The sequence below is a fragment of the Plectropomus leopardus genome, chromosome 5 (genome assembly GCF_026936395.1).
Source record: "Plectropomus leopardus strain MGB_pleo_1.0 chromosome 5, ASM2693639v1, whole genome shotgun sequence".
Classification (NCBI taxonomy): domain Eukaryota; kingdom Metazoa; phylum Chordata; class Actinopteri; order Perciformes; family Serranidae; genus Plectropomus; species Plectropomus leopardus.
Genome location: NC_142180.1, coordinates 22057567 through 22080844, shown reverse-complemented (window position 1 = coordinate 22080844; position 23278 = coordinate 22057567). Strand labels below are relative to the sequence as shown.

The 23278-nt window shown below is 42.8% G+C and overlaps 1 protein-coding gene across 1 annotated transcript in view; it reads left to right on the top strand.

Moving 5' to 3' along the window:
• The first annotated feature begins 7744 nt into the window (after window positions 1-7744).
• rnf220b (ring finger protein 220b) overlaps window positions 7745-23278 on the top strand; it is a 36005-nt gene continuing 20471 nt past the window's right edge. Inside the window, 2 exon segments of the mRNA XM_088077740.1 lie at window positions 7745-8036; window positions 9323-9934. Of these exon segments, the coding sequence (XP_087933866.1) occupies window positions 9343-9934 (592 nt within the window). The 5' untranslated portion in view covers window positions 7745-8036; window positions 9323-9342.

The following is a 23278-nucleotide window of genomic DNA, read 5'->3' as shown; positions in this document are numbered from 1 at the left end:
GTTTCATGGTTCAGGATAAGGCTGGATAAAGCCATTGGCTGGATGACACACAGACAGACACACTTTCACTTTCCCTCTAACTCCCCATCTGTCTCTCGCTCTCTGTTGCCATCTTGACTTCAGAATGAGAACTTATTTCAATCAAGTCAGCCTGTTTATGTGGAAACTATCAATGAAAACCCCTGCTGTATTTCAAAGCGAGGAAACAGTTTCTTGCTCACAGATTAAACCTTGTACCCTCCGATTATTGAACAATGAGAGCCCTCCACCCCTGCCCTCCTCCTCTCTCCGCTACACTGTAATATCCTTCTCATTCACACACACACGCACACACACACACACAGGACCTATTACCGGCTCATTAGCCTGAATCATACAAGAATTAGACTCTAGCCCGCTGACAATTGCTCAGAGAAGGGGCCTTTTTTTGCTCAGGAGTCAGGGGTTAAGTTACCAATCAAAATAGCTGGGCAGATGTATTGAGACATTTTAATATTGGCCATTGTGGGAGCTCTAAAAAATTTTAATCTCTCTCTGGCACGGCTGCCCCCGAAGGCAACTCAAATAACGGACTTCAGGAGGGGGGTTGGTGTTCAAAGAATTGATGTACCCTGTGGCATTTGGATAATTGTGTTGGAATTGCTGCCACCTTGAACAGCTTTCAGGCTGAGCGCCCTTTCTTCATTTTACTTCTTTGCTTACCTGGACCATAGATTTTTCTGTGCGCTCACCCTCAAATGTTTGATTTCCCTTTTTTTTTTCTTCAGGTCTCACTCCAGAGTCCCCTTTAAATCCCCCGAACCAAGCTGCTCCAGATGGAAATCAGAAGGACACTGTCCGCACTAGGAACCAATAAAGCGAGAGTGCTAACACAGTCTGTGCTGCTAACACAGTCTCTCCTGGACAAAGTGGGACAGGTGCTGCTGCCATCCCACAGTTAATATAATGTAAACCACCAGAGGGGGCCAATGATGAGGACTGGGCCACAAGATTCGGCTCCAATTCAACCAGACATGTAAGCTCACAACACTGTTTTGCATGTTTTACAACCTGAAAGCAGATTATTTCTATCTCACCTGTCAGATCTCCCTTCCTCCTCTTTATTTCCTCCTTCTTCTCCACATGATTTGGCCCTCCTCATCATCTGCTCCCCTCCACCCGCCCCCCCTCAGTGGTCCTGTCCTCTCCCAGGGTTCAGACTAATGACTAGTGACAGTCCACTGAGGGGAGCGAGCTGTTTGCAGTCAGCAGTGCGTTTGTTGGTAATTATTTTCCAGAGTGTCACATTAGTGTCAGCCTCGTGGCGGTGAGAGAGGAGAGAGGGCGGGGGGGCCCGGCTGGCTGGATGGGTGAGGTGGAGAGGGAGGGGAGGGGAAAGGGTGTGATGTTTGGTGGTGGGCAGTGTTGTGCTTATGTGTGTCTATGTGTGTAGATTGAAGTGGTGGGGGTGGGTTGAGGACACTGACTGTCTTCTGCACTTTACACTTCGCCTCGTGGCTACGTTAAACTAAAGATTAAGGTGAGTGGAAGAAGAGGAAGCCGTGTTCATTTTTCCTACTGCTTTTTAGTCCTGTTTCTGTCCTAAATTATTTGTCATAAAGTATCAACATGTTTTCATCCAGAGTTGTCACATATCACAGCTTTATCAGGCTTTATTGCTGCTTTGTCAGAACTTCTGCGTCTACATATTATGCTGTAGGTGTCCACCTGCGTCTGGTGTTGACGTTCAGGATGTCAACAAAAGCACGTGGTTAGGATAATACAACACAAGTAGGCGGTTATGTTTAGGCAACAAAACCCTTGCACTCCTTATATTATGCTCAATATGTTATGCAGCAATGTTGTTTCAACCTGACGCAATCTGCTGGTGTATCATTCAGTCACACTAACTGCCATCCAGACCACCAGTTGTGTATCATAACAATGCGAAAGGGTCCATCTGTAGGTGTTGCAAGCTGACGCCACCGATTACTAGACTTCCGCGTTGTCTAAAAGCTATTGCACTGGGTTACACCTCCCTTCATTAAGACAAACACAAACACTGGAGTTAAGTCATTCCCACATTTATGGTCTGTAAATATTCACATACCCATCAATGCATCTTAGTACACAGCTGAAACAGTATCCTAATGTCTGAGAATGAGGAGGAGGGACTGCAGGGGGACGCTAGCTAGCTAATACTTGTCTCGTTTGTGATCTGATAAACAAAGACACAAGAGTGAGGCAAGAAAGGACTGAGTGAATCAATGCACTGTGCACAGCTGTACAATATAATAAGAATGTACCCATTTCAAATAGTAAAAATAGAAAATCAATATGTGGCGGTTAATGTTGCAGCTCAATTTCAAGAGGAAAATGAGCAATTTCAAGAGGAAAATGTTGGCATTGTACGTTTCTGCAAACCATAGATACTTTGCTTTTGTACGTTCCAAAGTGACATACTTCTGATGTATATGAGGTGACTTGTTATTCGGAGATGGAGGAGATGTTTGACGGTGTGAGACCTACAAGGCGGGAATCCTGCCAAGTGTCAGACCACTGATCGGGACCAACCAACAAAAAAAACTTCAGCAATATCTTCGGAATGTCGATAAAACATAATTGCGAGATAAATGCATTTCCCTTGAGTGACGTTATGTGACTTCTCCTCTCGTGATAACATTCCTAAAAGCGAGGCAAACAATGTTGAAAACAGGTTTATTTCTATCATTGAAGGCGATGTAGGCGTGTTATGCGAGTTACAATTGAAGAGCAAGCCCCTTGTAAGTGGAAGCGGCAACATATGAACGCTTTCTGGGAGTTGATAGTCCACAATTTCACAGAGGGATTGTGGATTCAAAACTTCCAGATGATCTAGTCAACTTTTGAAGAGTGAGGGAACCAATTCCTACTGACAAGCATAAAGCCACAGCATCATGTGACCTATGAAAGCAAAAAAAAAAGGGTTTACATTGCAGTTTTGTGAAATAAGGCCTGAAATACTGCGTTATGCGAGTGTAAAAACTTTTTTGCGATACAAGGGAGTTACTTTATATTTGTTATTTCAATTTGTGCAGTTTGACAGTTAATGGAAGGTCGCCCATTGCTACATTTCCAGCAACCATTGGGGCACCAAAATTGGGTATTTTAGACTTAAACATGATCTTTTTCTAACCATAACCAACTGGTTTTTATGCCTAAAGTTTAAAAATATCCACTACATTATAAGTCACAAATGCCACAAAGGCGTGCCTTGCAGAAACGTATAATGCCATAATTTATTCTGCCAGTTGGGTTCAGTGTTAATTATGTGGTGAGCTGCTATAGATATATAAAGATATGGAAATCAGTGTACATTGACGGGATGTACACTCTGCTGTCTTGTTGCTGTGGTTCTCCCATTAGCCATGAGACAAATCACCACAGCCTACGTCAGAACAGTATAAACAGTTTGCAACCCTATATTTATTTGCTAGTCACAAAGGATAAGGGTTGAATTTTTACAAAAATGTTTTTTTGATTCTGCCATGATGTCTGCTCTGAGAATACCAAGCTAGCGTCTAGCTGGTGGGGTGTGGCGTAGTGCCGTAAAGCGCTACACACTTCCCAGAAGATCCGAACCCCCCACCAAAGTTACATGCGAGAACAGGCTTTAGAAAGACAGAGCAGGAAAGAAAGACGTGCCATTCTCCCAATAACAAATCAGTGCAAAATTAAGCTGTTATTTTAGGGTAAAAAAGTTACATAATGTTTAAGTTACAATAAAACTGGACAGTGTTCCCTAAAATCACAAAGCATGCATTTCTTATTCCGCAGTGCTCTGTTGGTAAAACTGTATTAAGTTCAGGGAATTTAACTTCAGCAGAAAGACAAAGTTGAGTACATGCAAACAGTATCGGCCCGCCGACACGGGTGTGCTGTGAATGTGTAAACATACAGGACGCTAGTGTGTGTCTGTGTGTGTGTGTGTATGTGTGTGTGGTGAGGGGCAGTCACCAGCCCCCTTGGGAGGAAGCGATCAATGATTGAGACCATAATGCACCTCTCTGTATTCCTCCTCACATTTACGCTCACTGGCTGCTTTGGGGAGCTGTCACACACACTCACACACACACACATACACACACACTCGTGCGTACACACATCCTTTCACTCTCCCTCATACGCACACACACATTGTCACATGTTCGACAGCTCATCTCTCACACGTTCCCTTCCACTCCATCTTGTAGCTGTCTGGTCGATGGCCTCTCTCTCTGTCTCACTTCCACTGCTCAGTCTTTGGCAGACTGCTCTGCTCTGGCGCCGTCTCTCCCTATGTTAATATAGTAGCTAACCTCTCTCTCCATAGCACTGCTACCAGACAGTCTCTATGTTGATATACTGAGGAGAGTGTAGAACTCCGCCGCACAACTACCACCCAACTGACTCCAGAGAGCTGAGCACTCTTCATCTCCACCACTGCTGCTGCCACTGCGCGGCTCCTGCTGGGGCACTCTGTTGTCCTGTTTTGAGTCACATCTCTTTCCAGCTTTTTCCAGCAGGCACAATCACTTTAAAAACAAATCTTTTTTTCATTTCCATGCTCCTCTGCTTTTGATTAGGGCAAATCGTATGAATTTTGAAGGCAATCTGCAGTAATTGGAGATTGTGAGTCTCACAGCAAAAGGTAATTATCACTAATTGGTCTGTGGAAATGATTACAGCAGTAACTTAGTTTACTCCACACCCCCAAAACAAGAACTGGGAATGAAGGGAGAAGCATAAAAAAGAAAAAAGAAAAAAAAGACATGACTATTTACTGTTCACCACTCCAATTACGCATTGTGAAAGTTAAAAGACTCCGCTGATGACCTCTGGCATCATAATAAAAGAAGTGGAGAACTCTCAGCACGTTGATTTCATTTGCTTCATCTCATCTCTTACTTGTTGGGAAATACACTAAAGACCAAAGAAAATAAGCTGTAAAATTTAAATGAAATTAAAATAGCTCGACATCTCTGAGATATGACAGAGGAATGTGACCGCACTGATACACAAAAAGCGACCAAATCAAAGCATAAACGGCATACATTAAGATGTTACGCTCTGCATATGCATGCATGTGTGTGTACGGCACTCAAGAAGACAAGCCAAGTGACTCACCTCCTGCCAGAAAATGAAGACATACAATTAACATCGTATCCCATCATCCTCAGCTGAGCGGGCAGGCCTGTAATTGGCTGGCTGACCAGCCTGCGTGGCTCCGGGTGGCAATTTATTCTGGGAGCCATGCAGTTTACCCAGGGCGGCTAACGGCCCCTGTGCCATAACCTGGCTGAGGCAGCGGGGACATCATTAACACTTCACTGGGCCTGCAGGACACACACCCATCATCATCCACTATACACCACCCACAGCCACAGCACACGGGCAAATTGGAGGAACAGGGTAGAAATAATAATCAGAATGTCAATGAGCTACTTGTAGTGAGTGTTTACTGATCAGCCGGCAAATTAGGATATTTTTGGCATTTCTTGTTTATGGATTATAACACCAGTTTCCTGAAATATCATTGATTATTAATGTGAAATGAAACGAAGATAATATGCGCTCCAAGCAGATTTGATTTGGGAATTCAGCCTCCATGTTGTTTTAGCCAGCTCTGGACTGTGAGTTTGTCTATTTGACGCTGTGTGCAATGGTATGCAGTTGTCTAACCCCAAAACAATGTGTGAGGGAGAGGGTGCTCCCTAAGCAGAGTAATGACCTTGCCTTGTCACCAGGAAGACATGTGTTACATGCTCCCATATTGGTCCTAGAGAGAGACTGTAACAGAGTCAGTCTGGACTCCGGTTTATGTGTCCATTTAAAGGTCTGCATCTGCTGTCTGGCCCTCCACCTCCTCGCTGAGGGGGCTTTCGTAGGTGTGAGAGGAAGAGGCTCACACGAAAAGCTCCATCACAGGGATCACATTATGGATGATGAAGTGTCCAGGCTAGATCACGGTTCTCCTCAGTCTTATGTAGGTATAGAGTCAATATTTATTTTTACATCCCAATTATCCAGTGTGTTTTCAGGCTGAGTTAACACGGTGAACCCCACTGATTTTCAGCTATGTCTCCCCTCATGCCTCCTCCTTGTGTCTTCTTTTTGGCTGTGATATTTCCAATTCACTCATTTCCTATCTCAGGACTCTTTCTTGCTCTCTGATTACACACACACACACACACACTCACATGCACGCACACAGGCTCACAGCCAAATGGCTGTTCATTAAAGACAGGGACCTGAGGGGAAGCAATCGTCTGAGAGACGGAAATTGCGTGTCACATTAGATTAGCAGTGTAAAGCCTCTGGATTGGCTCGGGGGAATAAGGAATTATTTCAATTACATTATTTCAAAAAGTCTTTAAGCAATACCAATACCGATAAAAACAAATTAAGAGTGATTTGGGCTGATTTGTGGCGCTCTGAGCTGTGCTTTCTGACAATGTGCTGGAAATCAGATATGAATAATGCAGATATTACGCCGTGTGTAATGTGTTGGAGTTGAAAGCAGATTATCTGTGACAAATAATACCATTGGTTTGCATTGTGTCTCATCAAAAGGGAATGTTCCCAGGTGTCAGTCACACTGGCCCGGAGACTTGAAGGGTTTCAGTGAGCCACCGAGGAGAGGACAACCATCACCTACCATTCACAGTAACAAAGCAGTGACACCAACACACACACAGCTGAAATGATAACTTGAGTGCGTTGACTTGTGTGCACTGAATTTAAGCTTTTTATGGTTAAAAAAAAGCCTTCATGAAGTGCATGTGTGTCCTTTCTAATAGATCAGGGATGTAATCATTGAAAATGGAGAGGTTATTGTAAAAGTCATAACTATGGCTGTCAGCATTAATGTGTTAATCGCGGTTCCATTTAGATCCTAATAAAATGGGTTTTTTTTGTTGTTTTTTTTAAATTGTGTTAATTGCCTGCCAACATTCCTGTCTTTAAGAGGCTGCACCGGACTGAGTTTTAAAGCTAGACTGATAATATAAACTGTTATAATAAACTGGTGTCATCTGAGACTACAAGACCTGAGAGATCCAGTGGTACCAACCATGCCAGCATCTCAGGAAGGGGGCAAAATAATGCTCCAAAGTTAGGCTAAATTTTAGCAATGGAAAAACAGCATGGCCATTTCACAGGGGTTCCTTGACCTCTGACCTTAAGATACCCATGTACCCATGAGTCTTCACTTCACACTTTGTGCTAGTCCCATGTAGTTTTGTGCTATCATTTGATAACTAATCAAGACAATCTGGCAAGAATTGCTTTACCCTGTCAATATCAAAACTGTTGTGAGCAAAATAATAAAATTGAAAACGTGATTAAAAATATGATTAATTACAATTAACTATTGAAATTCTGCAATTAATCAAAATTTCAAAAATTAATTGTTTGACAGTTATAATAGAGCCTATTATTATGGGCTTCTAAAATAATTACCACAATAAGAAAGGATGATTACATGAAGAATTTAGTTTCTTTTTATTCTGTATTTTAAGTTATATGGTGTGGCAACTCAATGGCACAAAGTTATTGGCAAAACTGAATACTGTATTTTTCTTTTGACTCAATTTCACTCTAAGCGAGGGCAAGAAATTGAATGTGTCCATCGCAGGCAGCGCGTCTCAGGGGAAGAGCGCAGGAGAGAGGGGGTGGGGGTGGGGGGTGCAGAGAAAGAGGGCAGGCGGAGAGGGAGACGGGTGGGGGGGTTGTCACAAGGAGCGCATGAAGGAGAGACCATCGGAATCAGAGCGACCCGCAGCCAGTCCACTCACTGATGCCCTGAAAACGCAGCGACTACAACCTCTCCAAACTCCACACGCTGTCTCGCTGTTCAACACTCGCAACATCTGGAGGAGGACTGGAGAAAGCGCAGCCCGCAGCTCCACGTCTTTTTTTCTTCGTTTCTCTCTTTTCCTGCGCGACAAGGAAAAAGTGCCGCGTCCTTGAAATTAGAAGTTTAGAGAGAGGGAGAGAGAGTTGGTTGACGGCGAAACAAATCCCGCTTCGAGTGCGCGGTAAGTGAGCGATAACACAAGTGATTACAGCTTCATTTGTTTTAATTGGCTTAATTGGTGATTTGATTGCCATGTGTTCTGTCGGCTGTGGAGCTTTGTGGTAGGTTTTTTTTTCTGAAGTGAAGGAACTTTCTCGCTGGAAAACTGTTCCCGTGTTTGAAACGATGTTAAGACTTTGAGGAAAATTGAATTGTTGTGGTCTAACAGGGTGAAAGCTTGACTTTAGCGCTTTGAGATCGCGCAAAAGGTCGACGGATTGTCTCTTAATTGCAAAGTATTGACGGTGTGTAGTTTTCAGTTTGTTTAGGTAGATTAAGTATGTCACTGTTATGCGCAAACTTTCATTCTCATCTTGGTAAAAACATTTTTTTTTTTTTTACAGAATTTTGGGTTCATAAACTGAAAAAAAGACTGATTTAGTTCAAAAAGGTGAATCAGTGGGCCCAAACTTTTCTTTTCTTTTTTCGGCCTTTTCCGAGAAGTAATGTTTTTTTTTTTTAAAATATTTATCAAAATTCAGATAAAGAGAAAAACAGGGAACCAGCGAATTACATTACACTGTTCTCTCCGATAAGCTACTAAAATATTATTGTTCAACCTTTTTCCTAATATTTAAAATAAGCTACATTTAATAAAACTCAGTTCATTCTTTGACGTTTTTGTGCAAATTAGTGTTTCACATTTTAGAACCGAGATGTTGAGAAACTTTTATTCCGGGATTATTAAAAACTCCTATCTCTTGTTTTTTTATTGAACACAATTAACACGATTTGCAAATTATTTAAAACCTGAGACAATTTATTACAAAGAATAAAAAAGGGGAGTCATTCTTTTTCTCTTTTTTTTGTTTGGACGGTTTTCCCAAATCTAATTGCTTACACCTCACTATCAAATGTGTCTTTTGAAAGCATCGGCTACGTGTGTGTTTTATTGTCAGTTTATTCCATCGTAATTATTTACAGGCACAGTAGGCCTCCTCCAACCCTTTTCTATTGAAATTAGTCCAAAACTGTGATTGTAAAAATGCCTCTAGAGTTGCAACTGGGTGTGTTTTTTGGCATTGTGAAGCATGAAAAAAAAACTGCCTGAGTTAAATTTATTATTTCTACATTAGTCAGCTCTAAATAATTATTATAGCCCTGTGAAATAGTAAAGAAAAATATTGCTTTTTGTATGCCTCATTTGAAAGAAAAAAAGCATATTTTAAAATTATCTCCTTTCATGTCCTGTTGCTGCTCAGCCTTAACGCTCAACCTCAACACTCTGTGTTTTCTCTCACTCCTCAGCACCACTAAAAAGGAGGTGAATGGACCTTCACCGCCCCTTCAAGATGGACAGCCCCTCCTACCTGCCAGCTCCACTGGCCTCCCCTGCCCTGATGGTCCTCGCCTCCACTGCCGAGGCTGGCCGAGATGCCTCTGTCCCCTGCCAGGCGCCCAGGCCCTTCGGTGTCCCTGCCTCGGTGGAGAAGGACCTCCACCTCCCCTTCCCCTCAGCCTCTTACACCTTCACCTCCATGTACCAGCGCCAAGGCCCCATGTCAGGCACCTTTCCTTCTCGAGATTTCCCGGCCTCCTTGCTCCACCTGCACCCCCAGTTCACCCCACCAAACCTGGACTGCTCCACCCTGAGCATGCTCAACCACAGCGGGGTGGGTGCCTTCCGACCTTTCTCCTCCCCGCAAGAGGAGAGGGAGTCGGGGGTTTATCAGTCGGCTTTTACCCCCGCCAAGAGGCTGAAAAGCTGCTTCCCAGAGGTGGAGGGGAAGGAGTTTGACTTCAGCTCCCCGGGAGGCTCCCTCAAAGCTGGGGAGGAATCAGGGAGGAAGCTGTTCTCCATGTCCGGCCTGCTGTCTGACGGAGAGGCTTCATCGAGCCCCGAGGAGCGCAAAGAGCACAGTGAGTACACACTCGACTCACAGGGACACACATCTGATGCATGTTTCAGTATGTAAACATGCACGGCACATCTAACGCTCACACACAGTCACTCATCTCGCATCTTTAAAGTGTGCAGTGACATACACAGAGTTAAAATGGTACATCAAAGACCTCGCTCGCCCTGGCACGAAACGGCAGACGAGATTTACATATCCTCTACAGCTGCAGACACTAATGGTGACAAATTGAAAGGAGTCTTTGTGAGTAAAGACGTATCTGGAAATATTTTCCCTTTTGCACTTTAGTCTTTATTGTCTAGTTGGACAAAGTGTTTACGGCTCCCGGCTGTGACTGACTTTGACACAAATAAATTGAATAGTGTCACTTATTCAGCTTAGTGATCATTAGCCACATATGACCATTAGGCCTATTGGAAGTCAGACTTTTCTCGGCGGCTGAGGAACACAAATACATCGGAGCGTGTGGAGGGTTGACATAGGAGGAGTGAGAGTTGGAACGAATGACACCCTGTCAGAGATAACGAGGTGGCAGAGATAGAGAGGAAGGGATGGAGGAGGATAGAGAAAAAGAGAGAGAGAGAGACGCGGCGATGCGCCTCAGCCTGAGCTTCCCAACGACAACCCTCAGCTCAATATGGCCGCCCACACCAGCCGTCTGATTTGTTGACAAATGAGTGGGAGAGGTGTCAGTCAGTGCGCCGCGGAGGGAGAGCCGCTCCTCATTACTCCCGGGGATAATTGCCCGACGACGCGGGGGCACAACACTCGCCTCAGAGGGAGAGGGGGTGGGGGGAGAGAGGGAGCCGGAGTCAGGGAGGCAATGCTAGGCATGATGGGAAATCAAACCCCCTCAGTGGCGGTCGCCAAGGGGAGCGCCTGACAGATGAAAGGGAGCAGAGAAAGACAGAGAGAGGAGAGAGAGCACCCAAAGGCTCGGCAGATCAGAGGGGGACACCATCGAAAATAATGACAATGAGAAGGGGGGGCAGAGATGGAGAGGGGCGAAGGCAGGAGGGGGGGGGGATGCCGATACACGCTCTCATACATACCACCTAAAGGAAACTTTCATCCCACACATAAAGGGCGGGAGCAGGGACGAGTTGTCTTAAGAAAAGTTTGGGTTGTGTGCCGTGTGTGCCTCTATGCATATGTGTGCGTCTTTGTTGAAACTTGCTGATTTTGTCGCCGGTTGGTGGCTGAGTGACAGGGCCAGGGAGGCGGAGTGGCAGGAAGGAATCTCAATATGGAATTTTAATAAGGACGGGAAAGGAAAGAGATGCCAGGCGGCATGCTGGTGTGAGAGGTGTGTCTGTCTGACAATGTTTGCTCAGTGCACTCGTGCATGCGTGCTCCCCTCACCTCCTGATTTTGGGAATCTCATTTGGGGAATGTTGACAAGGACAAAAGACGGGGTGGAACAGAACACGGGGAGCGTCTCTCCTCCAAAAAAAAATGAGTTTGGGAGAAAAAAAATGGATTCGTGCACATTGGAAGCTGCTTTTCCAGCTTTATCCAATTAGATTGGAGCTCAGGCAAACTAAGAGCTTTAATGCAATTGAGCTCCCGGCACTTTTCTAAGTCTGACATACACTTGTTCCTCTTGACTGGGTAACAGACAGTCACTTCAGGACCAAAAGTCTTAACTGTTAAGCTTGAAATCTTCTTGGGTTGGGAGAGTATGTCTGCTGCTCGCATTCTGCTGCAGCGAGGGCGATGCAAAAAAGTCACTGAAGTGCAAACTAAACCATAAAAACATACTTTTATACTTTTTAAGCTTTCTTCATAATTGAAACGACCTATTGCGTTGGGTCACATGTTCTCCAAGTGTCTGAAAGGACTTTCTCCAAGTGCTTGGGTCTCTATGTCGCGTATTAGAAATATGCCTTCCTTTAACAAAGCACCTGCCTTAAAACTGGAATTGGTCCCTGCACACTGGTAGTCAGTGCTCAACTAAAAACTTGGAAATTATTTAAGTATTTTTGAATATGAGGTGAAATGATAACGCTTATGTCCTATGAATCAATCCAAACTACGGCTGTCAAATGATTCATTTTTTAAATCGCAATTAATGCAGAATTGCACATTTTACATTCCATTATTTTGCAACACAACATAGTTATGAAGTCAAATGACAGCAAAGACTGCATTGGATTAGCATAAAGTAGACTTGTCTGTAAAGGGGAGACCCATGGGTGCACAGAAAACACATTTTCATTCTGATATCTTGAGGTCAGAGGTCAGGGAACCTCTATGAAATGGACATGCCATTTTTCCATCGCCAGCATCGAACCTAACTTTGGAGCATTATTTACTGCCCCTTCCTCATGAGCTAGCATGACACGCTGGTATCGCTGGATTCCTTTGATCTCCTAGTTTCATATGATACCACTATCATCACTCTAGCTGTAAAACTCAGCCCAGAACTTAAACACATTAATGTCAGCCAGCGATTAATGCAATTTAAGAAAAATTAACACATTATGTTTACACCTTAATCACATCGCGATTAACGCCTTAACGCTTATAGCCCTAGTCAAAACTTTATGGAAAAAACAATGTTGATTTTTTAAGGCCATGACACATAAGTCTCCAGTTCAGCACAGGTGACCACTTGCCGTAGTTCCTCTCGCAGCTCCTCATCAGTCTACACAACATGGCATCACTGCCAGTGGACGTATCCTGCTGTCCATTTAGTGTCTGTCTTCTGTCGATTTCCCCTCCCAGACTTGCCTGTTTTATCAGGGAAGGTCTGAGACGCACGGTGTGCTCTGACAGCTGTTCAAACAGCCACGCTCGCTTTCAAAGGGCAGATGTCTTCACTGGAGCGAGTCATGCTTATTTTCCTCAGGGAGATGCTTTCCGCTGCAGGCCTGAGCTGGAACTAAAAAGCCCCTTTACCAGAAACATGAGTTGGGAAACCGAAGGAGTGGAGTGGCAAAACACACCATGGCCAGACGCTGACGGAGTGCTGTGTGTGTGTGTGTATGTGTGTGTGTGTGTGTGTGTGTTAGTATATCTTACTGTGGTGGCAAAGCTGAGTGAGAGCTGTGATAACTGGAGCCAGATGTTTGAGAGCCTCTGAGTTGTGATGCTTGTTACACACCAAACTCCCGGTTGTGGCTGTCAAAAAAGTGAAGCCCCTCACCTGCAGAGTCAACAAAGACATCTGCGAGGGCCACCAAACAAAAAAAGATAGTCAACTTCTGTCCAACTGGCAGCATAGCCTGTTGTACGAGTGAGTTTAGTACAGCTTTTTCACCTCCCTCTTCTCTCTACAATTATAAATTATTTGGCTGACCTGGAACCAGTTTCACATAAGTGATATGTGAGTACTGCTTACATGCAGATCTCAAATCCTGTTTGACAAATTTTTGTTGTTCACAAACTGCAGTTAAGCTTGCGTGTCTCTTGCATGCTCATGCACAGGTCATGGCAAATATGCATTTTGTCAAAATTAATGGGAAAGGAAATTATTTCATGTTGTAGCTTGTAAGTCGCATGTTTGGTGAAAGACACAAAATACAAAACAAAACTTAACAGTGTCAGCTGCTACATTTTATCAGACATATTCTACATTAATGTAGCAAGCATACTACTGTATATGGTTACAGGTTCACACTCACCTAAATGACAGTGCCGGTTTTCTTCTTTGTTATCTTGTGATGGTCTTCTGTTATTGTTAGAAAGTCAGTCCACTGACTTATTTCATGCATGTTATTGGCCAACCTGCTGTCAGTTTTAGTTTTTGCTGTTGGCAACTTTTAACTTCAGATAAATCTACCTTTTTCAGTGCTGCCTCTTTGACTGCTGACACAGTGTGTCAGGGAAATTACATTTCAAAGTATTGCTTAACATCATGGTAACCAAAAATTGTGTAATGTACTGCACATGGACAATTATTGAAAGTATTATTATTTATTCGTGTATCACTTGAGTGAGCATGCGTGTTCACTTTTGTAAGGTGAGACATGAAAGCTTAAATAGACCAGTTTTAATCTAACTAACTGAATCAGGCACGGGCCGGTGAAGTCATCTCTCAGAAGATGAGAAGGCGCTGAGAGACTCGCCAAATCTTCACCTGTGTTACAAGAAATCCTGCAGGAAGTTAATAGAGGGGAAACATGTAAGCGTAACACACATTGAGGATTCTCCACCAGATGCGCTCAGGGTGTAAGTGCCCTCCACGGTCGGTTATTCACGGCCTGTTAGCGGACTAGTGCGGTGCCCGAACAGAATCAATATTACATAGATTCATCTTAGATTTGGCACATGGATTATCTCTGTGGTGACGTTTGATGGCTTTGAGCTTGTTCTGGACACAGCTTACATGCTTTGTGTGTGTGTGTGTGTGTGTGCGCGTGTGTGTGTGTGGAGGGTGTGTGCCTGTGCACACTTTAGACGGACGTGACTCAGATCTTAGTATATTACTGCCATTAGAAGCTTGTTGTAATTCAGTCATTAAATCAGTAAAATAATCAAAATTATGCTGTTTTCACTCGTCAGCAGTGCATGTTCGTGCATATTTTTTATACACTTATTTGTGCATATAAGTGTGTAAGATATATTGACATTTCTCTCCCTCTCTCTCTCTCTCTCTCTATCACACACACACTCACCCGTATACTCTAACTGTGCGTGCTGATTTGATAACAGGGAGGCCATCGGTGCGCTGTAGCAGTAGCAGTCGTTGACGGCCGCTTGTATTGAGTGGAGCTTCCTGTTGAAAGACACAGTGTTTACATCCCACTGTCAGGCCACAGGAGATCAATAGCAACCACTCGATTCTCATGCATACACATATGGTATCCGTTGCCCGCTATTATTCCCAGGGTGTACACTCCTTATCAGGCGGACTTGCATGTGCACTCCATGCATCAACAGTCACACTCACCATATGTTTATGCCTTTTTTTTTTTCTTTTTTGTGTGAGTGTGTTTGTATGATTTTGTGTCAGCGTGATCTGTTATGAACAAATTTTGGTAAGAAAATGTAATAAGAACATGAGCAACACAACTGGGTATGCTTGCTGATAGAAAGAAAGATGGAAAAAGTTGAGATAAAGCATCCAAAGTGAATTCAGAGACATGGAGGAAAAAAATGGCAGAATCATGACAACACAGCATATCGTCATGTAACAAATATTTTTTTGGCTGAGTATTTTTAATCTGTAGTAAAGTTCAAGGTCCAGTGTGTTGGATTTAGGTGGATGTATTGGGAGAAGTGAAATATAACAATAAGTGTGTTTGCTTTAGTGCATGATAATACTTGTTGTTTTTTTGTTACATTAGCACAGTACATTTTTATCTCCATAGGAAACTGGTTCTCATCATCACAGTCTACTATGGTGCACCAACATGTTTCTACAGTAACCCAGAAAGGACAAACCAGACCCTGGCTCTAGACAGAGCATTTCATGTTTTCACCAGCATCAGAAAAACACTTTTTTAAACAAATGGAAAGTGCTTTATTCTGTGTTTTTAGCAGTTTTACTTACCTGATCCTTTTTTTTTTGACAGAAGGACACCTCTGGGGATAATTTGGCTCTTGAATGCCTGTTTCTGAAATAAAGCACAAATTAAGTTATTAGGAAAAAAAAGGTGAGCACATATAGTAGGCGCTGGGCAACGTGCAAAATGGCGCAAAAGATGAACTTATTTGTTTCACAGTTTTTACCCATTTTAATCCCTTGGTCATTTGTTTTGGAAAGGAAGAGACCTCTGTGCATAGTGTGGCTCCTGGTTAAAAACCTCCTCAACAGTGAACACTGAAGAAATTTTAATCGGGACAACTTTCAGCTGAAATCTGCAATCCTAGCCACTAAACACCACTTAATCTCCATAAAACTTAAAAAGTGAAAAAAGGAAAGATCTGCAGAGGTCAAGATACAAAACTCTCAGTTCCTACAAATCATTTGTATCTGACAACATCATATCCTGCAGTCACTGTGTTCTACATCATGCTTTTAAAGCTACGTTGTCTCAAATAAGGCACATCTGCAACCAGCGCTCGCTGACCACACTGGTAGTCTTGTTCTTGATTTCAAACGCTTGGGGAGGAAGCATTACAATATTAATGGTGGTTGTGTTTGATGTGAGAGCACGCCGCGGTTGACTGTTCCCCCTCCTGTTGTGATGGTAGTTTGTTCTCCTAATGTTCTCCCAAGTAAAAGAGGCTTTCATCCTGGCAGGAGGGGAAACTCTTCTTGGCTTTTTACCTCCTTTCCCTTCATCTCATAAGGGCCGGAGAGAGGGATCGTGGAGGTTTTATACTCATGTATTTAGATTTACGTGTTGTCTTTGTGGTTTTATATGTGTATTTGTGGATGCAGTGTGTGTATTATGGCCTCCATGCAGGCTGCTGTATCTTCAAACGCTGTCAGGCTGTGGACCACACGGCTTGTCGGAGACAGACAGGATATCTATAAGTCTGGCAGGAGGTCTTTACAGTAGCGTGGGGAAATCTCTCTGTGTGTAGAGAGGTCTTTTTGTGGTGACCATCAGCACCTGTTAGACGGTCAACATAACGTTCTGGTGAAACATGAGCCATAACACATCTTGTAGTCGCTGCATCTGCCTCCTTCGCCTACTGTGATCGGCCCACACAAACAGCACTGCCTCTGTGTAAAGAAAGACAGGCGGATAGAGAGAGGGTCATAATGAGTGCAGAGCCCAGGGGTCGTTAAAACAACAGCCTCATTTTAACTGAGGCCGTCTTTCCTTCTTCCCCTCTCTCCGTTTTCTCTCTTTTTACTTCTTCTGCCTGTGCACCTGATCGACTTGCATCATGACCGCCTCTGATCTCACATCAAAGACCTGTTTTGTGTGTGTATGTGTGCGCGTGTGTGGAGGGGAGGCTTGGGATAAAGGCAGTGTTTCTGCAGAGTGAAACGCATGTTTCGTAAGAAGTGGCACACACACGTACAAACTCACATCCTCCGTCGTGTCCCCAGAGCCTCACAAATCAGTCAGGCAGATAGAGAGGGCAGGGAGGCCAAACGCTGGGGTTAAACACATGCTGCTGAGGAGCAGCGCAGACAGACAGCAAGACCACACCAATCCTGCACGCCTGGATGGCAGCCAGGAACTTACACACACACACGGTATATATTATATGTGTGTTTGCCTCGTGTCACACACAAACCTCATTACAGCATGTCACTTGCGCTTGTTGCAAGTCTCCCAGCTGTGGAGGAGCTTGACAAAAGCCAATGCGTCAAAGGCATGCCAGGCGTGATAGCTTTACTTCCCAAATACATGACGTCCCGACATCATTCAGTGGCTTCATGAGCAGGATTGGCAGCCATTGCAGATGATCAAATGTGCATTTTTTGTAATGTTTTGGAATTTGAATAAGGAAGACGTGTTTAAGAAGCTGCAAAGTGTGCGGGTGGAAAATATGTGGAAAATATTACAGCATAGACTCCCTCTTTTGCTCACTCTCCGCTCCCTATATAGTGGGCCCTCAATAATTTATTCTATAGGCTGAATCACAATAACCTCTTGGGTATAGAGAAACCCCTGCCTCACGTACATAAAATCAAATAGCGCTGAACAAATGCTGCCATAAGTGATTTGCTTTTAGCCACCTAAAATATCTATATCAGTTTAAGTTTACGCTATATATAGAATATTTTAACCGCTTTTTCTTGCCCTTAGACAGGCTTTTCTGACGGGGAGAAGAAGCAGCTGCCTCAAAACCATCAGACTCCACTGACAAAAAACTTTATTTTACTTTTCAGAACACAGGAGTTGCTGGCTACCTCGATTGGTTAGTAAGATAAAACGGAGAAAATATTCAAAATATATCGTACACTTACACTGATGTGGATGTTTAGCCATGTAATCTAATGCACTGAAGCTAAGTACATTGCTCAGCTTCCATGTCAGAAGATCTGGTTTATCAAAGGCACTAGCCAAGCAACACAGCACACCAAAAAAGCAACAGAAACATGAGGTATGTCGGACGGATCATTGTGTTTAACTATATATCTTGAATATTTCAGGTATGGCTGAAAATTACAACAGAAAAAAACAAACTTGCCAGTTTCACATATCTATGCTATTAAAATCAGCGTCACAGTGATTGGCTCTAGAGCAGTAAATTTAGAATTCAGATATTTATAGAGAAAGCAAGACTTTGCATGGTTATGTAATCTGTGACAGTTTAAACAGTACAAATTACTCAAACATGCACCTTTGAGTACCCACTGATCGATTTAATGACATCCAGTGCTGCTTAGCTGTTTGCAAACTATCATCAGTGCCAGTGCACCCCTGCCTTAAAGGTCAAAGTTTGCCAGGATTGACCCCTCACCCTGCTGTGTAGGGGTGTAAACACTCCCCCATTTCTCCTCAGAGAATAGCATTGGGTCCGGGCCATAAATCACAGGCCTGATAATTGATAGGAAAACAGCAGTCCAGCAGTATATAACCTTTTACGTGTCGTCTCAACTCTTTATTATGGTGCTAATGAGTGGCCGCGGATCAGGGTTAGAGCCGCGAGCAAAAGGGGGTGTGACAGGGGGTTCACCTCAGTAAAATACAGGCCACTGGCTACTTACTAACAGACACTGGTTAGGCTCACACAAACGTAAATACATAAACACAGAAACTCAGTGTGCACTTAACACACACACCAGAGGGCAGGCAGACACTCGACTACACACAGGAAGACACTGAAGGATATGCGCGTATTCAAACATTCCCTCACACACACATGCATATGCACACACACACTCACACATACAGTGGCTGGCAGGCTCAGCAGTGTCCATTACAGACTGCCATTAGTATGGAGATTGTGCTAATTGTCCCCACAGACCACACAGGCAGCGCTCAGCAGGCCCGCTGTGACTCTGTGAGGCTGAGTAAGAGCAGGGACTCTGCTTTACGCATCCTATTGTCTCGGTCGTGACCCTATTAGTGCAATTACAAATCAATCACTGAATGATTATGGGATTCTTGCTGTGGATTGTTTCGATGCAAATGACACTATTGTAGTGCATCATGTTGTCATACTGTCAACTTTCACATAAGAAAAGTCATACAGCAGCTTTAACAGCATAAAATATCGACCGAATAAGTGCGAGTTATAAATGTGTCCAATGAAGTTTGACCTGTTTTTAAATTTTTTTAATTTTTTTCATTGAAAACAGGTGTTTACTTGCCATAATTCCACATCTTTTTCAAGTCTTTACAAAAAATGGAAGTGGAAATTTTGGTTAATTATAAACGACTGAAGTGTAACAGGAAGTTTGTATGCTAATATTCAAAATTTGCTCTGATAGGATTAAAATGCAGTAGGTGTTGTGTTTAAACCTTTGACCTAATCTGATTCTAATGCTTATTCTAAAATAAGACTCTAAATATGCATGAGAAAATATTTATGGGCACAATTGAGATTTTTTTAATCTAAATGTGAGTTCTTAAGTATAATCATAGAGTTGTCAGAGACATGTCCATTTAGCCCAAAGCAATACTTATTTTTAAATTCATAGAAATTTGTAAATATTTAATTTATCTACCCAAATATCATCAGTTTTCAAGGAAAAAATGGCTATTACTCTCTGCTTTATAAAATCTATTTAAGTTGAGCCTATGTGTTTGTCTGGTATCACTTTAGTATTTTAGTTTTATCATGGTGACCTATAGTTGCTCTTTATCCCAGTATTACTATTTTAATATTGAAAATAAATACTTTGGGGTTTTTACAAGCTCTTTTTCCTTTGAGACTCATATTTAGTATAAAATGCATAAATCAGTGTCTCTACTAAGTTAGACTTGACTATAAAGGTCTTTAATTGATCATGTCTATAACCGATAATTGCTTTTAATTAGTTTAATCTGGACTCACAGTTGAAAAAAAATAGCTGCCTCTGTGTGAGTGGACTCCTGGACTTTGTGGTTTTTCTCTGGGTGGGCCGGTTCACGGTCCTGCAGACTGGAGAGGGTCCAGTCTCATTAGCAGCGGCTCAAAGCTCCTGATCAGTCAAGTAGAGGAGATTGAACTGTGAGCGGCTCCTGTGTGACCCCGCTGAGTGAGAACACAGGGGAGAAGATCTATACCCGCTGGCGCTGCCACAGGCCTCTTTGTTCTCCTGTGTTTGCTGACAGGGGAGATCGGAGGGGCGTATCGACGGGGGCTCACACCGCGCTGCGCTCACCAGGGCTACACAGGCGGTGTGTGTGTGAATGATATACGCATGAGCACATACACACATTGCTTGCCTCTTTCTCACACACAAACATTTGCAGTGTGTCCCTTTTCACACTATTAGTTTCACTTCACACTTTGACAAATCCACTTACACACATACACACAATAAAACTATCAGCTACACTAAATTCCTGTCTGATGTAAAGTGTCGTCCGTCCACTTAGAGTTTTGTATTAAAGCTCAGTATATCTTACGCTGAACAAGGCTTCAGGGTTGAGTCAAGTCAGTCTGCTGCTGGGATACCACACGCAGCATGCAGGGATGCTGCGCCCTTTATCCTCTAAAGAAAACAACTACAACAGCATTATTTACTGCCCACCTTTGTTTGCAGTACACCCATGCAATAGTTTTCGAGCAGCTCAGGGTGAGTTGAAAATTTATCCAGTGAAGTTTTAAGAGAATTTCAAAAGAATTTTTGAAGTTTTTTAAAATTGGAAACAGGTTTCTATTTGCCCCAAAGTCTTTATTTAGAAATATGGAAATTGTATTTAATTGAAGTAGACCAAAGCGTAACAACAAGTTTGATGACAGTGTTTTATATCAAACAGGTGTACAATCTAATAGAATCCAACACAACTGCCCTGCAACAAATATTTACTTCATGAAGTTTATAATGTTGGTTCTTTTGGTTGATAGCATTAGTTAGCTACGCTCTGTGGTCGTGTTGGAAGGCTCAGGTTTTGGTGGTGTTGTATTTGGTTGTATTGAATGTCCATGGTTTTATGTTACATTTTGTTGTCATCTCTCAGGGCCGCTCACACTCAACTCTGTATCACATGACAGAATTTACAAAATAGCTCTTGTAGTTATTTTACTGCAGCAGCCTTAAAGTTGCCAGAAAATAACAAAAAAATTTCATACAATACTACACTTGTCCTCTTGCTTGATAATAGGAATACTTTACACAAGTGCTTTCCTAAATGGTTAAAAAAGTTTCCCAAGATTTCTCCATCTTCTAATACGAAGTGATCCTCAAAGCTCAGTGCTTTAAATGCCTCTTTTCTTACTGAAGATAAGCTGCTCAATCACCTGTATCTTTCCACTATTTGAAGATAAAACCACAGTCATTTACCATAATTGTTTGCTCATCCAGGCAGACACAATAACATCCTTTAGGAAGTGTGACTAACCCAAACACAGGTGTATCACAGAGCGCCAGGTGCTTGTGGTCCTCTCGTACCAGCAGCAGTCAACATCGTTTCTGACAGTATCAGATGTTATCTGGAGGAGAGGTGGGAGGAGATGGCTTATCTGTGATGATGCAGGCTGATGAAACTGAAGGGAGGGACGCTGCGGAGGGGTGTCAGAAATGTTCTGACGGGAGGCCCGCTGCGCCTGAGGCCCAATGTGGGGCTCTTTTTGTTTTTGGTCACGAACCCAGCATATTGCATTAGGGATCACAACCATTTAGATTTTGTTTGAAGTGTATTAGCGTGCCCCTAATGGCCAAAACTTCCGCTCTTCACCTGCGCTGCACAAAGTGTATGTGGGACAGGTGTGTGAGGGAAGGGCAGGTGAGTGTTTTCTTTGGTACAGCGGGACATTGTGTGTCAGCTGCCCCGAATTACCAGCTGAAAAGGAAAATGTAGTTCAAAACATGATAATTACACAAAAAATAGCAACTGATTGTACATCAGTTGTACATTGCTTACATTTTCTGGTATTTTCTGTGTGGTGGTGTGTTTCTTATTCTTATGGATTACTGGCAAAACGCTGACAAGCACCGCCATATTAAAATGTTTGTGCTGAAAACTTTTAAAATCCTAGGGACGGAAATGGCAAATAATATTCATAACTATGTTTTCATTAGTGTAAAATCATGTTGTTACCCTAGAATTGTTCCAATACCTTAGAATGGGATACTTTTATCTACTTCTCCATGGAGTCAGCTGTGTCCTTCTACAATAGCCCAGAATGGACAAACCAATCATTGGCTCTAAATAGGGCCATTTGCACTTTTGCGTCAGTCACCATATTTTCCCTGCACCCTCGGCAACCAGGAGAAGTTTCAGTAGGTTGCAATCTGCAGCCTTACCATAATACCCCTTTTACACCCAAATTAGCACATGCATATGCAGTTTTTTTAAAATACTGCTTTCCCATTTCCAGTAGACCAGAGCCATGTACACAGCAAGACAGGTTAGTAAACATGGAAGAGGCTAGCATGGAGCTAGCGTCTTTTTTCTATCTCTTACTTATTCAGTTTCTTGTTCAAACTCAGTGCAGGCAAACTTTTTGAATGATGGAGCACTGCTTGGACGGAGACCTACAGTATTTTGTGACAGCCTTAACATTGCACCTGCAAATGCGCTAAAGTTAGCACATCCACCCATGTGTCGTATTGTAACATTTTCCATCAAATACAAAATCCATAGTTAGTGGGTTAGTTGTCCACTTGGAAAGAGGATATAGATGCCACCAAATCCTGTTTTTTTTAAACTGTAAGTTATCTTAAATAGCAAATGCTAGATATTGTTATCAGTTGGTCAGAATCAAAACAGTAACAGTTTCCCATTTAGCGTTTACTGTTTTAGTCAGAATGACTTTTAGTGTGTTGCAAGCTCCTCTTCAGGACGTTTCTCTTCCCTGCTCTGCTCTTTGTCTTTTCTTACTCTTCCTATTCATTCCTTTCTTCTCTCGTCTTTTGTATTTTTTGTCGCTATGTTACTGTCGATGCAGATGGTAAAGTCAAGCCAGCACAACAGAACTCAAAACAGGATGAACCCACAAGTACACATCATTGATTAACGAAGACTGTACAGGTTAACAAAAACATATCAAAAGAAAAGAAAATGGATTAAAGGGGTTCAGAGAGAAGAAGAAGAAAAAAAACACGGTCCTACCCATGTCATTTTAGAGTGATCATCCAAAAGCTCTCTGATAAAGAGTGAGAGTCATTATGACGGAAAAGCAATAAGGGGGGAGTTAATTTCCCTACAATCCTCAAGCTTTTGCTTTAAGCCAAACACCATTCAGTGCTTAAGGGAAGGTAGTTCTGGTGTTGTAGAAAATTCGCCATCCCTCTCTTTTTCCTCTCTCTTTTAAGTCTCTCCTTCTTTCTACTCCTTTATTTTCTCATCTGGAGTTATAATGAATGAACTCATGTTCAGATCTTTTTTGTTACATG